This window comes from Eubalaena glacialis, chromosome 2, assembly GCF_028564815.1.
Source record: "Eubalaena glacialis isolate mEubGla1 chromosome 2, mEubGla1.1.hap2.+ XY, whole genome shotgun sequence".
NCBI lineage: Eukaryota > Metazoa > Chordata > Mammalia > Artiodactyla > Balaenidae > Eubalaena > Eubalaena glacialis.
Window position 1 is genome coordinate 37449280 of NC_083717.1, and position 19950 is coordinate 37469229.

General features: G+C 41.9%; 1 protein-coding gene across 5 annotated transcripts in view; it reads right to left on the reverse strand.

Annotated features, from left to right (window-relative positions):
* The window catches only part of ZNF592 (zinc finger protein 592), a 54785-nt gene that overhangs the window by 13538 nt on the left and 21297 nt on the right, over window positions 1-19950 (reverse strand). For all 5 annotated transcript variants that reach the window (XM_061179890.1, XM_061179889.1, XM_061179893.1 and 2 more), the window contains one exon: window positions 11802-14064. In XM_061179890.1, the coding sequence (XP_061035873.1) occupies window positions 11802-14045 (2244 nt within the window). In that variant the 5' untranslated portion in view covers window positions 14046-14064. The remainder of the gene's footprint in view (window positions 1-11801; window positions 14065-19950) is intronic.

A 19950-nucleotide genomic window follows, 5' to 3' on the forward strand; every position in this document is an offset into this window, starting at 1 on the left:
GGGAAGTTCCCACATGCCACGGAGCAACTAAGCCTGTGTGCCACAACTACTGAGCCTGCGCTCTAGAGCCCACAGGCCACAACTACTGAGCCCACGTGCCACAACTACTGAAGCCCGTGCACCTAGAGCCCACGTGCCACAACAAGAGAAGCCACCACACTGAGAAGCATCCACACCGCAATGAAGAGTAGCCCCAACATGCCACAACTGGAGAAAGCCCACGTGCAGCAACGAATACCCAATGCAGCCAAAAATAAATAAATTTATAAAAAAATAAAATAAAATAAATACTCATGAGATATTTAAAAAAAAAGAATGACTCACAAATCAAAAACATACAACAGATTCACAAAAAAACAAAAAGAAGAGGACACAAGCATAACACAAAAGAAAACCATCAAACCACAATAGGAAAAACAAAAAGAAAAAGAAAGGAACAAAGAAGAAATTCAAAATCAACTGGAAAACAAGGTTTAAAATGGCAATAAATACATATCTGTCAGTAATTACCTTAAATGTCAATGGACTAAATGCTCCAATCAAAAGACACAAAGTGGCAGACTGTTGATTTAAAAAAAAAAAACAAAAACAAGAGCCTATAATATGCTGCCTACAAGAGACCCACTTTAGGGTGAAGGACATACAAAGATTGAAAGTAAGGGGATGGAAAAAGATATTTCACTCAAAAGGAAATGATAGGAAAGCAGGTGTAGCAATACTCATATCAGACAAAACAGACTTTAAAACAAAGGCCAAAATGAAAGATCAAGCAGGACACTATATAATGATAAAAGGATCAATACAAGAAGAGAATATTACACTCGTTAACATATATGCAGCCAATACAGGAGCACCCAAATGCATAAAATGAATACTAACAGACATAAAGAGAGAAACTGATGGGAATACAATAATAGTAGGAGACTTTAACATCCCACTCACATCAGTGGACAGATCTTCCAGACAGAAAATCAATAAAGCAACAGAGATCCTAAACGACATACAATAGAACAGGTAGATCAATTGATATTTTCAGGACATTACATTCAAAAAACACACAATACACATTCTTTTCAAGTGCCCGTGGAACATTCTCTAGGACTGACCACATACTAGGATGCAAAACAAGCCTCAACAAATTTAAGAGGATAGAAATTAGTTCAAGCATCTTTTCTGACCATAAGGGCATGAAACGAGAAATCAACCACAGAAAGAGAAATGAGAAAAAAATGATTACATGGAGACTAAACAACATGCTACTAAAAAACCAATGGGTCAATGATGAAATCAAAGAGGAAATTTTAAAATACCCTGAGACAAATGACAATGAAAACACAACCATACAAAATCTATGGGATGCAGCAAAAGCAGTTCTTAGAGGGAAGTTCATAGTGATACAGGCCTTCCTCAAAAAACAAGAATAAACTCAAATAAACAACCTAACCTACCACCTAAAAGAATTAAAAAAAGAACAAAAAAACCTAAAGTCAGCAGAGGGAAGAAATAATAAAGATCAGAGAGGAAATAAATAAAATAGAGATTTAAAAAAAATAGGAAAAAAACAATAAAACCGAGAGCTGGTTCTTTGAAAGGGTAAACAAAATTGACAAATCTCTGGCCCGGGTCACCAAGAAGAAAAGAGAGAGCACCCAAATAAACAAAGTAAAAAGTGAAAGAGGAGAAATAACAACTGATACTGCAGAAATACAAAAAACCATAAGAGAATTCTATGAACAACTATATGCCAACAAAATGGACAACATAGAAGAGATGATCAAGTTTCTAAAAACATACAGCTCACCAAAACTGAATCAAGAAGAAATAGATAGGGACTTCCCCGGTGGTCCAGTGGTTAAGACTCCATGCTTCCATTGCAGGGGGCATGGGTTTGATCCCTGGTTGGGGAACTAAGATCCCACAAGCGACAGGGCACAGCCAAAAACTAAAAATAAATAAAAATGTTTTTTAAAAAAGGTAAAATTGGGACTTCCCTGGTGGCGCAGTGGTTAAGAATCCGCGGGCCAATGCAGGGGACACAGGTTCATTCCCTGGTCCGGGAAGATCCCACATGCTGTGGAGCAACAAAGCCCGTGTGCCACAACTACTGAGCCTGCGCCCTAGAGCCCGCGAGCCACAACTACTGAGCCTGTGTGCCACAACTACTGAAGCCCGCACGCCAAGAGCCCATGCTCCTCAACAAGAGAAGCCACTGCAATGAGAAGCCCGCACACCGCAATGAAGAGTAGCCCCCGCTCACCCCAACTAGAGGAAAGCCCACGCACAGCAACAAAGACCCAACACAGCCAAAAATAAATAAATAAAATAAATAAATTTATTTTTTAAAAAAAAAGGTAAAATTATCATTATATGCAGATGACACGATACTATATAGAGAAAACCCTAAAGACTCCACACAAAAACTACTAGAACTGATAAACAAATTCAGCAAGGTAGCAGGATACAAGATTAACATACAGAAATCTATTCCATTTCTTTACACTAACAATGAAATATCAGAAAGGGAAAGAAAAAAAAAATCCCTTTCAAAATCACATCAAAAAAAAAAAAAAACCAACAACGATGCAGCAAAAGCAGTTCTAAGAGGGAAGTTTATAGCAATACAATCCTACCTTAAGAAACAAGAAACATCTCAAATAAACAACCTAACCTTACACCTAAAGCAATTAGAGAAAGAACAACAAAAAACCCCCAAAGTTAGCAGAAGGAAATAAATCATAAAGATCAGATCAGGTATAAATGAAAAAGAAATGAAGGAAATGATAGCAAAGATCAATAAAACTAAAAGCTGGTTCTTTGAGAATATAAACAAAATTGATAAATCATTAGCCAGACTTATCAGGAAAAAAAGGGAGAAGACTCAAATCAATAGAATTAGAAATGAAAAAGGAGAAGTAACAACTGACACTGCAGAAATACAAACGATCATGAGAGATTACTACAAGCAACTATATGCCGATAAAATGGACAACCTGGAAGAAATGGACAAATTCTTAGAAATGCACAACGTTCTGAGACTGAACCAGGAAGAAATAGAAAATATGAACAGACCAATCACAAGCACTGAAATTGAAACTGTGATTAAAAATCTTCCAACAAACAAAAGCCCAGGACCAGATGGCTTCACAGGCGAATTCTATCAAACATTTAGAGAAGAGCTAACACTTATCCTTCTCAAACTCTTCCAAAATATAGCAGAGGGAGGAACACTCCTAAACTCATTCTACGAGGCCACCATCACTCTGATACCAAAACCAGACAAAGATGTCACAAAGAAAGAAAACTACAGGCCAATGTCACTGATGAACATAGATGCAAAAATCCTCAACAAAATACTAGCAAACAGAATCCAACAGCACATTAAAAGGATCATACACTATGATCAAGTGGGGTTTATCCCAGGAATGCAAGGATTCTTCAATATACGCAAATCAACCAACGTGATACACCACATTAACAAATTGAAGGAGAAAAACCATATGATCACCTCAATAGATGCAGACAAAGCTTTTGACAAAATTCAACACCCATTTATGATAAAAAACCCTCCAGAAAGTAGGCATAGAGGGAACTTTCCTCAACATAATAAAGGCCATATATGACAAACCCACAGCCAACATTGTCCTCAATGGTGAAAAACTGAAACCATTTCCACTAAGATCAGGAACAAGACAAGGTTGCCCACTCTCACCACTGTTATTCAACATAGTTTTGGAAGTTTTAGTCACAACAATCAGAGAAGAAAAAGAAATAAAAGAAGTAAAGCTGTCACTGTTTGCAGACGACATGATACTATACATAGAGAATCCTAAAGATGCCACCAGAAAACTACTAGAGCTAATCAATGAATTTGGTAAAGTAGCAGGATACAAAATTAATGCACAGAAATCTCTTGCATTCCTATACACTAATGATGAAAAATCTGAAAGTGAAATTAAGAAAACACTCCCATTTACCATTGCAACAAAAAGAATAAAATATCTAGGAATAAACCTACCTAAGGGGACAAAAGACCTGTATGCAGAAAATTATAAGACACTGATGAAAGAAATTAAAGATGGTACAAATAGACGGAGATCTATACCATGTTCTTGGATTGGAAGAATCAACATTGTGAAAATGACTCTACTACCCAAAGCAATCTACAGATTCAATGCAATCCCTATCAAACTACCACTGGCATTTTTCACAGAACTAGAACAAAAAATTTCACAATTTGTATGGAAACACAAAAGACCCCAAATAGCCAGAGCAATCGAGAAAGAAAAATGAAGCTGGAGGAATCAGGCTCCCTGACTTCAGACTATACTACAAAGCTACAGTAATCAAGACAGTATGGTACTGGCACAAAAACAGAAATATAGATCAATGGAACAGGATAGAAAGCCCACAGATAAACCCACACACATATGGTCACCTTATCTTTGATAAAGGAGGCAAGAATATACAGTGGAGAAAAGACAGCCTCTTGAATAAGTGTTGCTGGGAAAACTGGACAGCTACATGTAAAAGAATGAAATTAGAAGACTCCCTAACACCATAACACAAAAATAAACTCAAAATGGATTAAAGACCTAAATGTAAGGCCAGACACCATCAAACTCTTCGAGGAAAACACAGGCAGAACACTCTATGACATAAATCACAACAAGATCCTTTTTGACCCAGCTCCTAGAGAAATAGAAATAAAAACAAAAATAAACAAATGGGACCTAATGAAACTTAACAGCTTTTGCACAGCAAAGGAAACCATACACAAGACGAAAAGACAACCCTCAGAATGGGAGAAAATATTTTCAAATGAAGCAACTGACAAAGGATTAATCTGCAAAACATATAAGCAACTCATGCAGCTCAATATCAAAAAAACAAACAACCCAATCCAAGTGGGCAGAAGACCTAATCAGACATTTCTCCAAAGAAGATATACAGATTGCCAACAAACACATGAAAGAATGCTCAACATCATTAATCATTAGAGAAATGCAAATCAAAACTACAATGAGATATCATCTCACACCAGTCAGAATGGCCATCATCAAAAAATCTACAAACAATAAATGCTGGAGAGGGTGTGGAGAAAAGGGAACCCTCTTGCACTGTTGGTGGGAATGTAAATTGATACAGCCACTATGGAGAACAGTAAGGAGGTTCCTTAAAAAACTAAAAATAGAACTACCATATGACCTAGCCATCCCACTACTGGGCATATACCCTGAGAAAACCATAATTCAGAAAGTGTCATGTACCAAAATGTTCATTGCAGCTCTATTTACAATAGCCAGGACATGGAAGCAACCTAAGTGTCCATCAACAGATGAATGGATAAAGAAGATGTGGCACATATATATAATGGAATATTACTCAGCCATAAAAAGGAATGAAACTGAGTTATTTGTAGTGAGGTGGATGGACCTAGAGACTGTCATACAGAGTGAAGTAAGTCAGAAAGAGAAAACCAAACACCATATGCTAACACATATATATGGAATCTAAAAAAAAAAAATGGTCAGAAGAACCTAGGGGCAAGACAGGAATACAGATGCAGACCTACTAGAGAATGGACTTGAGGATATGGGGAGGGGGAAGGGTAAGCTGGGACAAAGTGAGAGAGTGGCATGGACATATATACACTACCAAATGTAAAATAGATAGCTAGTGGGAAGCAGCCGCATAGCACAGGGAGATCAGCTCGGTGCTTTGTGACCACCTAGAGGCGTGGGATAGGGACGGTGGGAGGGAGGGAGATGCAAGAGGGAAGAGATACGGGGACATATGTATATGTATAACTGATTCACTTTGTTATAAAGCAGAAACTAACACACCATTGTAAAGCAATTATACTCCAATAAAGATGTTAAAAAAAAAATCACATCAAAAAAAAAAAAAAAAAAACAACTTAAGAATAAACCTGACCAAGGAGGTGAAAGACTTATATGATGAGAACTATAAAACACTGATAAAGGAAACTGAAGATGTTTCAAAGAAATGGAAAGATATCCCATGCTCTTGGATTGGAAGGATTAATATTGTTAAAATGGCCATACTACCCAAAGCAATCTACAGAATTAATGCGATCCCTATCAAATTACCCAGGACATTTTCCACAGAAATAACAAATAATTCTAAAATTTATATGAAACCATAAAGGCCTCAGAATTGCCAAAACAATCCTGAGGAAAAAGAACAAAGCAGAAGGCATAACCCTCACAGATTTCAGACAATATTACAAAGCTACAGTAATCAAAACACCATGGTACTGACACAAAAACAGACATATGAATCAACGGAACAGAATAGAGAGCCCAGAAATAAACCCACAAACCTACAGTCAATTAATCTTTGACAAAGGAGGCAAGACTATACAATGGAGAAAAGACAGTCCCTTCAAGCAAGTGGTGTTGTGAAAGCTGGAGAGCCATATGTAAATCAATGAAATTAGAACACATCCTCACACCATACACACAAATAAACTCAAAATGGCTTCAAGACTTAAATATAAGACATGACACCTTAAAACTCCTAGAAGAGAACATAGGCAAAACATTCTCTGACATAAATTGTACCCATGTTTTCTTAGGTCAGTCTCCCAAGGCAATAGAAATAAAAGCAAAAATAAACAAATGGAACCTAGTCAAACTTATAAGCTTTTGCACAGCAAAGGAAACCATAAATAAAACAAAAAGACAACCTACAGACTGGGAGAAAATATTTGCAAACAATGCAACCAAAAAGGGCTCAATTTCCAAAATATACAAACAGCTCATACAACTCAATAACAAAAAGACAAACAACCCAATCAAAAAATGGGCAGAAGACCTAAACAGACATTTCTCCAAAGAAGACATACAGACGGCCAGTAGGCACATGAAAAGATGCTCAACATCACTAATTATTAGAAAAATGCAAATCAAAACTACAAAGAGGTACCACCTCACACCAGTCAGAATGGCCATCATTAAAAAGTCTACAAATAGCAAATGGTAGAGAGGGTGTGGAGAAAAGGGAACCCTCCTATACTGTTGGTGGAAATGTAAATTGGTGCAGCCACTATGAAAAACAGTATGGAGGTTCTTCAAAAAACTAAAAATAGAGTTGCCATATCATCCAGCAATTCCCACTCCTGGGCATATACCCAGACTAAACTATAATTTGAAAAGATACATGCACCCCTATGTTCATGGCAGCACTATTTACAATAGCCAAGACATGGAAGCAACCTAAATGTCTCTGGACAGATGAATGGATAAAGAAGATGTGGTATGTTTGTATGCACACACATACACACATGCACACACATACACACACACGCACACACATACACACACACACCCACACACACACACAATGGAATACTACTCAACCATAAAAAGGAATGAAATAATGCCATTTGCAGCAACATGGATGGGCCTGGAGATTATCATACTAAGTGAAGTAAGTCAGAAAGAGAAAGACAACTACCATATGATATCACTTATATGTGGAATCCAAAATATGACACAAATGAACTCGTTATGAAACAGAAACAGACTCACAGACATAGAGAACAGACTTGTGGTTGCCAAGGGGGTGAGGGGATTAAGGAGGGATGGATTGAGAGTTTGGGATTAGCAGATGCAAACTATTACATAAAAAATGGATAAACAACAAGGTCCTACTGTATAGCAAGCACATGGAACTATATTCAATATCCTGTAATAAACCATAATGGAAAAGAGAAAAAAAGAATGACTGAACACATAAACATACTGAATATATAGAAACCAATAAGTTCATTATAACACTACCACTAAAAATAATAGAGGAAGTCACCTCATACCGATTAGGGTGGCTACTATGAAAAAAACAGAAAATAACAAATGTTGGTGAGGATGTGGAGAAATTGGAACCCATGTGCACTATTGGTGGGAATGTAAAATAGTACAGCCACTGTAAAAAACAGTATGGGGGCTCCCCAAAAAATTAAAAATAGAATTACCATATGATCCAGCAATTCCACTTCTGGATATATACCCAAAAGAACTAATATTGTACAACACAAGGAATATAGCTAATATTTTACAATAACTATAAATTTTGGAGTATAACCTTTAAAAATTGTGAATCACTATATTGTACACCTCTAACTAACATAATATTGTACAGCAGCTATAATAAAATAAAATAAAATATTTGATCACACAAAAAAAGAATTGAAAGTAAGGTCCTGAAAAGATATTTGTACACCATGTTGATAGCAGCATTATTCATGATACAACTGGAGGCAACGCAAGTGTCCATCAATGAATGAATGGATAAACAAAATGTGGTATATACAACAATAGAATATTATTCAGCCTTAAAAGGAAAGGAAATTCTGTCAAATGCTAAAACATGTATGAACCTTGAAGATATTATACTAAGGGAAATGAGCCAGTCAAAAAGAGACAAACACTGTATGATTCCATTTATGTGAGGTACCTAGAATAGTCAAATTCATAGAAACAGAAAGTAGAATGGTGGTTGCCAGGGGGAAAGGGGAGGGGAGAATAGGGGGTTGTTATTTAATAGGTTTAGAGTTTCAGTTCTGCAAGATGAAAAGAGTTCTGGAAACTGATTGCACAACAATGTGAATGTACTTAACGCTACTAACCTGTACACTTAAAAAATGGTTAAGATGGTAAACTTTATGTTACGTGTATTTTACCACAATTTTTAAAAATAATAGAGGAGGGACTCATAAAACACCATTTAAGATTGTTGGGGCATCAATTCACTACTGTGAAAACTGTTAACTGAGGGAAACAAATTTATCCAATTTTCCAACATAAACTGTATTTCAGGGTAACCTAATAGCCCTCAAGGAAGAGGAAAAGATTTTATACAGAATTCCAGCTAATAAATGAGAAAGAAATAATAAAATTTAAAACAACCTCCTGCAACTCCTAATAAAATTACTGACTCAAGCAGCAATTATTAACAGCTGCTAAAATCATTAGGTAAAAAGATAGGAAACTTTATAAGGAAGGGATCTGAACATCACCAACCTAAACTCACTGATCAAGTTTAGCATCATTAAAATGGAGACAATCAAGCACATTGTGCCTCCCTGAAGTAATGAATTATGAAGAACACAGTATTCCCACTCCTCAAGATGAATCTAATCAAGTCTTCATTGCTAACTTCTAGTCTACAGATAAAATATGGGGTATAGAACAAATTAACTGTATGAGGAAGCAATCAGTCAAACTCAAAATTACCCTGAAAAATTCTCAGGAAGCAATCAGTGAAACCCAGAATTGTCCTGGAAAATTCTCAGGACACACGAACCAGTTTCTTCAACAAAGTAATGATGTGAAAAATAAGGGGGGGCGGGGGGCCCTTGCTGGGTGGAGTAGGAAGAGGTACTGCTCTAGATTGAGAAATTTCAAAGATATAACAAACAAACACAACACTTGGTCCACATTTGGTTTCTGATTCAAAACAAGCTCAACTGTAAAAAGACAATTTTGACATGAAGGGAAAATTTGAATATGAATTGTATTAGACAATGTTAAGGAATTGTTATTAATTTTGTTAGGTGTGATAATGACATAGTTAAACAAAAGCTCAAGAACAAGAAGAAATAACCTCTCTGTGCTGACATCTGTCCAACAAGGTGGCTTGGAATGTAAGGGGAAGGACCCCTCCAGCCACTGCAGAGGGAGGCATAAGTGGTTCAGACTCCCAGGAAGAAGTCAAAGGCCCAAACATGCTGTCCTACAGTCCCTCCAGCAGAGTGGAGCCCAACCCCACGCCACTGGTCCACTGCCTGCCCCTCATATGGCCTAAAGCGTGGATACCATCTTGGGAAACCCAAAGCCAACAGCCATCAAGGTTAGATTTTGATCCCAGAACTCAAGCCTTCCCCTTTCCCTGAGACTCTGAGGCCACATTTATTGGCAGGAGATTTTGTGAGAGAACAGAGCTGGACTGAGAGAAGCCTGACAGCAGTCCCTCCCTTTCCCTCTGGGGGGCCCTCTTGTCCAGCTCCCACTGAAGGAGAATGACACAGAGAAGATGCAGGATGAGAAGGGTGCCAGCCTGGGATCCTACACCCAGACCTTAGCCTGCTCAGATTTTAAAAGGCGAGTGAAGAAAAGTGTGGGGGAAAAACCACAGGCACAGGCATCAGACCTTCACTGGCAAAGGTTCTGATCAGATGACCCAGAAGAAGTGATCCTGTCCAAGTCAACCATGCTGGTACAGCAGGAATACCTGAAGCCCCAGAGGAAAGGGCCTGGGGGGCCCACACTCCACCTGACTCATTAGAAAGAAAATGCAAACTGAAAGAGAGAAGGTGAAGATGAGAGGCAACAGTGACCTATGGCACCTTGCTGGCACCTTGCTGGCCCCTTGCAGGGGCTGCCTACTGAATTCCACCTCCTGTCTCTAGCCCAACACTCCCAAGGCTGGTCTCACTCCCAACAACTCCCTGTACCTCAAACCACTTTGCACTTTCCCATACCTTTGTTCCCTATACCTGGAACACCCCTTGCCCCTCCCCCTCCTCCAAACTCATCCTTGCAGGTCCAGCTCAAATGTCATGTCCACGTGGCACCCTCCCTATGTCTGGAACCACGAGGAATTAGTCCCTCTGAGGAACTCTATGCAACTATGTTATAAGCCTGTTTTCAGCCCAGTCTTAGCCTGCCACACACTCTAGCAGTTCGGGTAGGGAGCCCTGCCCTTGCTGAGCCATCGTGAGCTCCTGGAAGAATGGTGCGACTTCCTCCTACAGGCATCCCTGCTCTTGACACAGAGCCTCTGTGCACACGGGGGACACTCGATAAACAAGGGCAGAGCTCATCAAGACACCAACAGGTGCGTGGGTCACTGTGAACTGAAGTAAAAAGAGCTGGTTTGCTTTCCTTCCAGGCCTCTGTGGCCCTGGCTTAGGGAGGCTTGGTGAGGGGCTGGGCTTGGCTAAGTTGTTAAGGGAGCCACCTGGAGAGGGAAGAGAAGAGCCTTCTGGAGGCCTGCTTCTTCAGAGCACCTTGCTAATACAGACAACCACTGACACACAAGGTGCCAAAGGGTGTTTTCAGCATGGAATGCCTTAAGTCACACACACACACACACACACACACACACACACACACACACACACTCATCAAGTTCTCATCAAGAATAACCAAGAATCAGAACAAGAGATAAGGGCAGCTGCTTTCTTAGTGGTGAGAACAGCGATGAAGGGAAGAGGCCCCAAAGCCTTTGACTCGGGGCCCACATGTCAGTCTACTCTCCTTCCCCATCAACCCTGCTACTGGCCCTACGACAGCTTCCCCAAAGGGATTCTGCAAACACAGTTATGTCCACCGTGGGGCACAACAACTTGGTAAATACAAGGTTCTCAGAAGTACAGACTGAGGCGCAGGGCAGTGATGCACATACGTCTGCCCCCAAGTTCTTTGGGCACGTGCAAGGACTGTGCTGACAGCTGCCAGAGACCAGGGGACCATCCAGCAGAGCCCTAGCCCCGGCCCAACAATGGACCCTGAGAGCCCACTGGAGTGGGAGCGGAGTGTCCATAAATACACTCGTTAAATCTTCAGGGTCTCCCCTCAGTTGTGGGCAGGACGCTTTTCCCAATAAACACCAAGCACTAAATATCCAGGTGGGTCGCTAACCAGCAAGCCAGATTCCTCTTCTAGGACTCTTAAGATGCCACACTGCCCCACATCAATGAGCTTCTCTCTCCATGCCCAGTCATGGAACCGTGCGAACCAGGGGCCTGACAACTATCACAGAGAGGGTCTGCTTACCAGCCCCTCGGTTTCCTCCGTCATCCTCTGGAAATGTGCAGCCATAGCCATGTAGTCTCGCATCTGCTTGTGACATTCGAGACACTTGATACTGTGCCGGATGAGCCTCACAGGGTCTGGGTAGAGCGGCAAAGCTGGAAGGGGGGGGCTGGCACTGCTTGAAGTGAGGCCGTGTTTGGGGGAGGAGGGGGGAGCCGGGGTTGCTGGTGCCATGGAGTTCACGGGGGCCGACACGAACATTTGGTCCGCAGAGATGGGCTTCACAAGCAGCTGAGAGCACTGCATGACGAGCCCCTTGCTCTTGTGGTCACGGGCGTGCCGGAGCAGGCTGCACTTGTTGAAGAAGAGCAGCGTCTGGGAGCACAGTGTGCACAGCACCTCGATGTGGACGCTCCGCCGGCCGTAGTGCTGGCTCAGGCTCTTCTCTAAGGCAAACGCATCCCCACACTCCAGGCAGCAGTACCCACTGGCCGGCACGTGGATCCTGCTGTCCGCAGGCGGGCTGAGATTTGGCGCGTAGAGGGGCACGGGGTTGGAGCTGTGGAGGACCTTGTTGAAGACCTCCACAACCAGTGGGGCGGCCTTTTTCACCTGGTGGACCAGGGGCACCGACATCTGCGTGAGCTGTGGCTGGCTCCGCCTCTGTGCTGAGGACTTGGCCGTCACGGATGCGGCCACACTGTGGGGGACCAGATTCAGGTTGGCCAGGTGCACGGCTTTGGGCAGGAGGTTGGCAGGGGCCAGGGTGGATGCCTGCAGTGCTGTGCTCTGCTGCTGCTTCTTGCCCATCTGTGAGCCCGAGGCAGCCCCCTTTGGGCCCTGGGACCCAGAGCTGCAGCAGGAAGTTGAAGATTCACTGGCTTTTGTCATGCTCTCATCCCCCTTCCTGTCACCCTGGGGGCTCCCTGAATTTGTGCCCACCTCAAGAAAGTGCTCCGCCCCAGACAGGGCAGTGACCTCATCCTCTGGCACCTCGCTCGGGGCCTCAGCAATGGCGCTTCCTAGAGGTGACCCAGCAGGGGACTTACTGGGATCGTCAGGGTCTGGCAGGATCCTTGTGACAGTCCGTTTGATTTCCCCTGATGATGTCTTAATGGTTTTGATTCTGACTTTGGGAATTGCTGGTGGGGAGCTGGCAGCCACAGAAGGGGAGCCTTTGCTGCTGCTGTCACTGCAGATGCTCCGAGGGCTGTCTGATGGCTTGATACTTTTTCTAGTGGCCTCCAGAGGGCTCCGGGGACTCTTTGGTGACTTGGGCATTTTGGGGCTGCCTTTGGAGCCCTCTTTTGTGGGCCCTGAGGGATCCTTTGTGTGGGTAGGCTGATCCTCCTTGGTGACACTGGCCACTCGTTTAGCCTGCAGGGCCACCAAGGCTGCAACACAAGAGGACAGCTTGGAATGAGCTGGCTTAAGACGCTGCCTAGGGGGCACTGACGAACAGGTACCTAGCTCCGAGGCAAGCCCCTTAGGCTCTCCGATACTGTTGCCGGGGTGGCTGTTGAACTCCAAAGCTTCCCCAAAGAATCGACTGGTATCCAGCTCCTTGTGAGGTTCCACTGCCTTCTGCCCACCTTGCTCGTCTTCCTGTTGACTCCCCAGGGGCAGGGGTTCTGGCTTGGGTTCTTTCTTACAAAAGTGATCAAACATATGCAGCTCTGGGACTGGAAACTTAGTCAGAGCCTCCAGGACCGGGCCCCCCACAGACTCACACCCAGGAGGGGGTGGGAAATAACTGTCAGAGTGCTTGGGCTTTATCCCAAACCCATTATCTTTGATGGCATCCTCGGGTTCGGGGCTGGAGATTGGACTGAACTGGTTAAAAGTTGGTAAGGGCTCTGACTTGGAAGGTTCCAGCTTGCTGGCGAAACTCCTGGTACTATCTCCATTCATGAAAGTGGAATCAAACTTCCCACAGTTGTGGCCTAGGTTGTGGGGATCTGGAGGCAGGTCCGAGCCCCGGAATCCATTGTGTAGGAGGCTGGGAGCAACGTGGTCTTTCTCCGCTTCAAATGACTCCTGGCGGCTGGTGTTCTTGACGATGACACTCACGGCTGGCACATCTGAGGCTGATCCTGAGTGAGACAAGGACACATTCTCATCCATACACATGCCTGGAGGTTTGAGGGGACTCTCATTCTCCTCACTAGGGGTCTGGATGGCCTCCTTGGCATCAAGGCTGGTGGGGTCTGGGATGTCAAAGGCAGCCAGAAGGTCATCAAAATCTGGAGTTTTCATATCCCCCATGGCTGGATGCTGGCAAGGGCTGTAACAGAAACAGAGAACAGAATCAGTGATCACCAGGATCCCACTGGGCTCTGCCCAGCATCATCTTCATCACAAACCCATCTCGCTAACACACATGCAGCCAGCACGCACATGCACAAATCCCCATGCTATGGGAAGTCACACACCTGAGTTTTACCCCAACAGGTTTCCAAAATGCTGGGGACATTGGGGGAGGAGTGGAAGAAAAGTTAGTATGTAGTGACAAGCCTGCCTGGCAGGCTCTAAACATTAATACGTGGAAATTCCTGGTTGGTTGCATAGCCAAAAAGAGGGTACAATCACACCACACTCCCTCAATTTCTCAGGGAATATCATCACTCCATGATCATAAGCATTAGCAAAAAACCAATCACTCAGCCCTTTAAAAAAAAAAAGCATGGCTCAGCACCTCCGTTCTTTAGAAAACTTCTGATTCATATATGAGACTTGGCTATAACTTCTGCTAATTTACTCTTAGTAATTAATCATTAACTTTGTATAACTTGGTTTTTTGCTGCATGAATTCAAGCAAATCCAAAATGATTTGCCACTGCCAGGATTAAACAAACTCTAGCAGATTATATCATCCCCTAGGTGTTTTTTCTCTAGTCAGTGTCTGCTTGATTCCTTAATTATCACCCCAAATCTGTTATTGGTTGGTGAATGGATCACTAAACCTGAGGGACAGGGTGACTCTCAAAGAAGCACACAGTTATCAAACTGGCCAGGGAATAGTTTTAGAGAAGTCCTAAATTTTATTTTAACTTAATACACAAAGGAAAGAAAATCCTGTTTCCTTCATGATCTGGAAAAGCAGAGCTACAAAACTACTGCAAAGGAGGAAACCCAAGATCCTACGAAAGAGGCCTTCCCTTAGGAAGTTACTAAAATACTCACACTTAGATAAGACATGAAGCTGCCTGGCTCAAACCTGCTGGAAAGAGGAAGAAAAAACCCCACTATCTCCCTTGTTCAGCCCATAAATCCTGCAACTGCTTCAGCATCCCAGAGCCTTATTTGCTTAAGTATTTCCTACACCATGTTTGTACTGAAAGCCTCTGTGAATGCAGATTGACACAACTCTTTTAGAAAGCAGTACAGTAGCTGCACAGAACCAGATAAGGGGTAAATCCTTGGGTCCAGGAACCCCACTGCCAGAAATTTATCCTAAGAACAAAAATTCCCAAAAGCTATATGCAAAAGTATACAGCATTATTAAAACAACACAAAAAGGAGACACCCACATACACACAAAGAATCTAAATGTCCAAGGACAGGGAATGGTTAAGTAACGGATAGACTATTATGTAGTTATTAAAAATCCCAATTATGAAATCTATGTAGCAACATGAAAATTACTTAGTATTAAGATTAAAATAAAAAACAAATACAAAAATGTTGTCAAACTATGACAATGTAAAACTAAGTATGCATTTGAGCCAAGATTAAAAGAGAAAAGTAATTTATGCAGGGTGGTGGGATTACTGGCGGGTTATTTTTTCACAACTTTTGTGTGTGTGTGCCGGTAGATTGCCTTTATAATTTTAAAAAGGGAAAATAAAGAAAAAAAACAAAAATTAGAACCACAGGGGAACAGCTGGCAGAGATATATCTATTGCCATCCCATGGGATCAACAGGCTTCCAGGTTTGGTTTCTTGTCCCACCCCACCAAGCCCCAACAAAACACATTTGCCTTCTTAAGAGTGCTCACGGAAAATGAAACAGACTGCCCCATTGGGAAGATATCTAATTATGGTAGATACTAATAAAGTGAAATACCAGTTAACTAAATATGAGTTGGCAGAATATCTCGCTGAAACGAGATGTAAAGTTTCTGGACAACAAATGATTGTCTGGTGGAATAGAAGTGTTGGAGCCCATAAGCGAGGGGAATATACTGGATATCAGTGGAAGCAATCAGCATCCCAATACCAAGTGAACTACTATGCAGGCTGATCCCAACTATAAGGAAACACCTATGTGGTATTTGCTTTATAAGCTTATCTCCAACTCCCCCCTATCCCCCTTCAGTCTAGGAAAAAAAGATTGAGGGAGAAGGGTGGAATAGATTGGTCTTTTTAAGGTGCTGGGAAAAGCCTGTGGGGGAGGAGGGGTAGCAGTTGGCAGTGTGTGCAAGGATTATCGAGAAGTCTACTATTGTTTAACTCCAAGTCACAGAGGCTTTAAGCAGAGAGATACAACATGAAAGTAATGACGTTCTCCACACAGAGAAATCTCAGGGATTGGCCGAGAATGGTCAGAGGTCAGAGCAAAAAGTATCTTTTGCTAGGAAAATCAGAGTTAATAAATGGTGTGGTAGCTCAACATCAGCAGCAGGAAAAACTTTTATAACCTTTGAATTTTAAATACCAAGGCTGATACTTTTAAAAGCCAAAGATCAAATCCTGTTTTCTATTTAGCCCTAGTAATGACAACCAAAATCAGCAGCAATCGATAACTGTTAAAAGACTTACAGTGGGGGACTTTCCTGGTGGTCCAGTGGTTAAGACTCCGCGCTCCCAATGCAGGGGGCCCGGGTTCGATCCCTGATCAGGGAACTAGATCCTGCACGCTGCAACTAAGACCTGGTGCAGCCAAATAAATAAATAAATAAATATTAAAAAAAAAAAAAGACTCACAGTGTGCCCAAGTGTCTGTACTTCTTTAAACTCTGCTCTAAAGTAAGTACTGCATTGTTTATAAGTAGAAAGTAGAAATTAATCAAAATGTACCCTGTTATAAAAGCAAAGGAGAGGGACTTCCTTGGTGGCGCAGTGATTAAGAATCCGCCTGCCAAAGAAGTGAGAGAGTGGCATGGACATATATACACTACCAAATGTCAAATAGATAGCTAGCGGGAAGCAACCACATAGCACAGGGAGACCAGCTCGGTGCTTTGTGACCACCTAGAGGGGTGGGATAGGGAGGGTGGGAGGGAGATGCAAGAGGAAGGGGATATGGAGATATATGTATACGTATAGCTGATTCACTTCGTTATACAGCAGAAACTAACACAACAATGTAAAGTAATTATACTCCAATAAAGATGTTAAAAAAAAAAGAATCCGCCTGCCAATGCAGGGGACACAGGTTTGATCCCTGGTCCGGGAAGATCCCACATGCTGCGGAGCAATTAAGCCCGTGCGCCACAACTACTGAGCCTGCGGTCTAGAGCCCATGAGCCACAACTACTGAGCCCGCGTGCCACAACTACGGAAGCCCGCGCACCTAGAGCCCATGCTCAGCAATAATAGAAGCCACTGCAATGAGAAGCCCACGCACTGAAGAGTAGCCCCTGCTCACCGCAACTAGAGAAAGCCAGAGCGCAGCAACAAAGACCCAACGCAGCCAAAAAAGTAGAAAAAAAAAGCAAAGGAGAAACTGCAAAGAAAAAGACTACCAATAAAAAGTTCTATTCATCAAAAACCTGCCAACGCATAGTTAAAAAGCCAACAACCAAAAGGAATATTTGCAACATATGATAATTACTATCATTAATATCTTTATTAATATGTAAAAGGTCCTTAAAAAGTAGTTAGTAAAAGATAATCAACATATTAGAAAAATAAGCAAAAGTGATGAGCAGGCACTTAAAAAAAGAACAACCACAAATGGACAATTCATACATAACAAAAGTTGCAACCTCACAAAAAATTAGAGAAATACAAATTAAAATCATGAGAAACATTTTTGGCTTATTAAATTGACCAAAGTTTTAAAAAACTAATAATCCCCAGTGTTGCCAGAGATGTGGCAAAATAAGCATTTTGAAAGTAATAGAAATTGATACAACCTGTCTAAAGAGCAATTTAGCAATACATACATAAGGCTCAATAATTCCACTTCCAGATATTTATCCTAAGGAAATAGAGATGCATGTGACAAAAATAATCATTACAGAATTATTTATAACAAAATTATTTTATGGGGCTTCCCTGGTGACGCAGTGGTTAAGAATCCGCCTGCCAATGCAGGGGACACGGGTTCAAGCCCTGGTCCAGGAAGATCCCACATGCCACGGAGCAACTAAGCCCCTGCACCACAACTACTGAAGCCTGCACTCCTAGAGCACGTGCTCTGCAACAAGGGAAGTCACCACACTGAGAAGCCCACGCACCGCAACAAAGAGCAGCCCCCGCTCGACACAACTAGAGAAAGCCCGCATGCAGCAACAAAGACCCAACACAGCCAAAAATTAAAAAATTAAATAAATAAATAAATAAATAATTTTATAACAAAAAATGAGACACAACCTAAAGTCCCAACAATAGGAATTTGGTTCAATAAATTATGGTCTATTTACACAATTAAACACTAGGCATCATTATAGATCAATATTTAAGACTATGAGAAATGCTCCTAAAATGAGGAAAAAAGATACTGAAGTGTATACACAGTACAATCTCTATTTAAAACAAAAAAATTTTTTTACTATACATAATTCTTATGAAAAAGGCCAGAGGAATACTCTAAAATGTCAAAAATATCTCAACAGATAATGAAATTATTTTCTTTCATTTTTATCTACATTTTCAAATTATTTATTCAAACGATTTATTTCAAATTTTATTGCTTAAGTAATTTTATTAAATTATATTTTTAACCCATGAAAAGAAGAAGAAATTAGGCAGGCCAAAAAATCTGAGGCGCTTGGGGCTTCCCTGGTGGCACAGTGGTTAAGAATCCACCTGCCAATGCAGGAGACACGGGTTCGAGCCCTGGTCCGGGAAGATCCCACATGCCGCGGAGCACCTAAGCCCATGCACCACACCTACAGAGCCTGTGCTCTAGAGCCCGCGTGCCTAGAGCCTGAGCTCCGCAACAAGAGAAGTCACTGCAATGAGAAGCCCGCGCACTGCAATGAAGAGTAGCCCCCGCTTGCCGCAACTAGAGAAAGCCCGCATGCAGCAACGAAGGCCCAACGCAACCAAAAATAAATAAATAAAATAAAATAAATAAATTTATATTAAAAAAAAATTTGAGGAGCTTCTTACAGAGGACTCTAAAAATCACTACTATAAAACTCTTTAAGCACATCTGGCATGACTCAGCAAGGGACTGCCAGCTAGAAAATCGGTGAAGTAACTTAATTAAAATTAAAGGTGTAGTCAAAATAAAAAGCTTCAGCATACACCAATGTCTGCAACTTGTTGCAAGCAGCCAAAGTTGGAAAGAGCAAACCACAGACGTCTGCCTGCCTACCTTGCCTGGGGGCAGTTCTCAGGACCCAGAGGTGATGGCCCCTGCCCCATGTCCACAAATACCAGCCTAGGAACCATGGCTCACCCTGCAGAGCACTCAGCAGGGTTCACCCTGAAGCATCTGAACAAGCTAGATCCATGCATGGTGAGCTCACCCAGTGATCTAGAATGGCCTAGTCAACAGGCAAGGCAGGCTCCCCAGTTCTCTGAGCCCTAGGCCGAGAGCAAATTTCACTCAAAGGTGAGAAGGTGGAACCATGCTATGATACATACAGCCCCCTTGGGGATGAACCAGCAGACTGACCCTGTATCCTCTCAGGGTAAGTTTCTATTCAGGGAAGATCTGGAAACTAAAACAAAAGTTACAGTGAATATAAATACCCAGTTTTCATTGCAGGGTCTACTAGCTGTCCAGGAAATTTTGCCAAACAGTTAAGTAAACATATAAACTAGGTGAGAGGGAGGGAAGAACACCTTAATTTTAAAAGGGCCTCATCAGGCCTAATTAACCTATTTGAATTCTTTGAGGGGATAAAAACAATATGATTATGGCAGAACTAGTAGGCAGAATTTCTAATGCCAAAATTCCACCAAAAAACAACAAACTGAATTCCATGTTGCATGTATGTTTGTCTTTATGTGATTGTCATTTATGGGAAACCATGAACGACGGTGTTTTTTA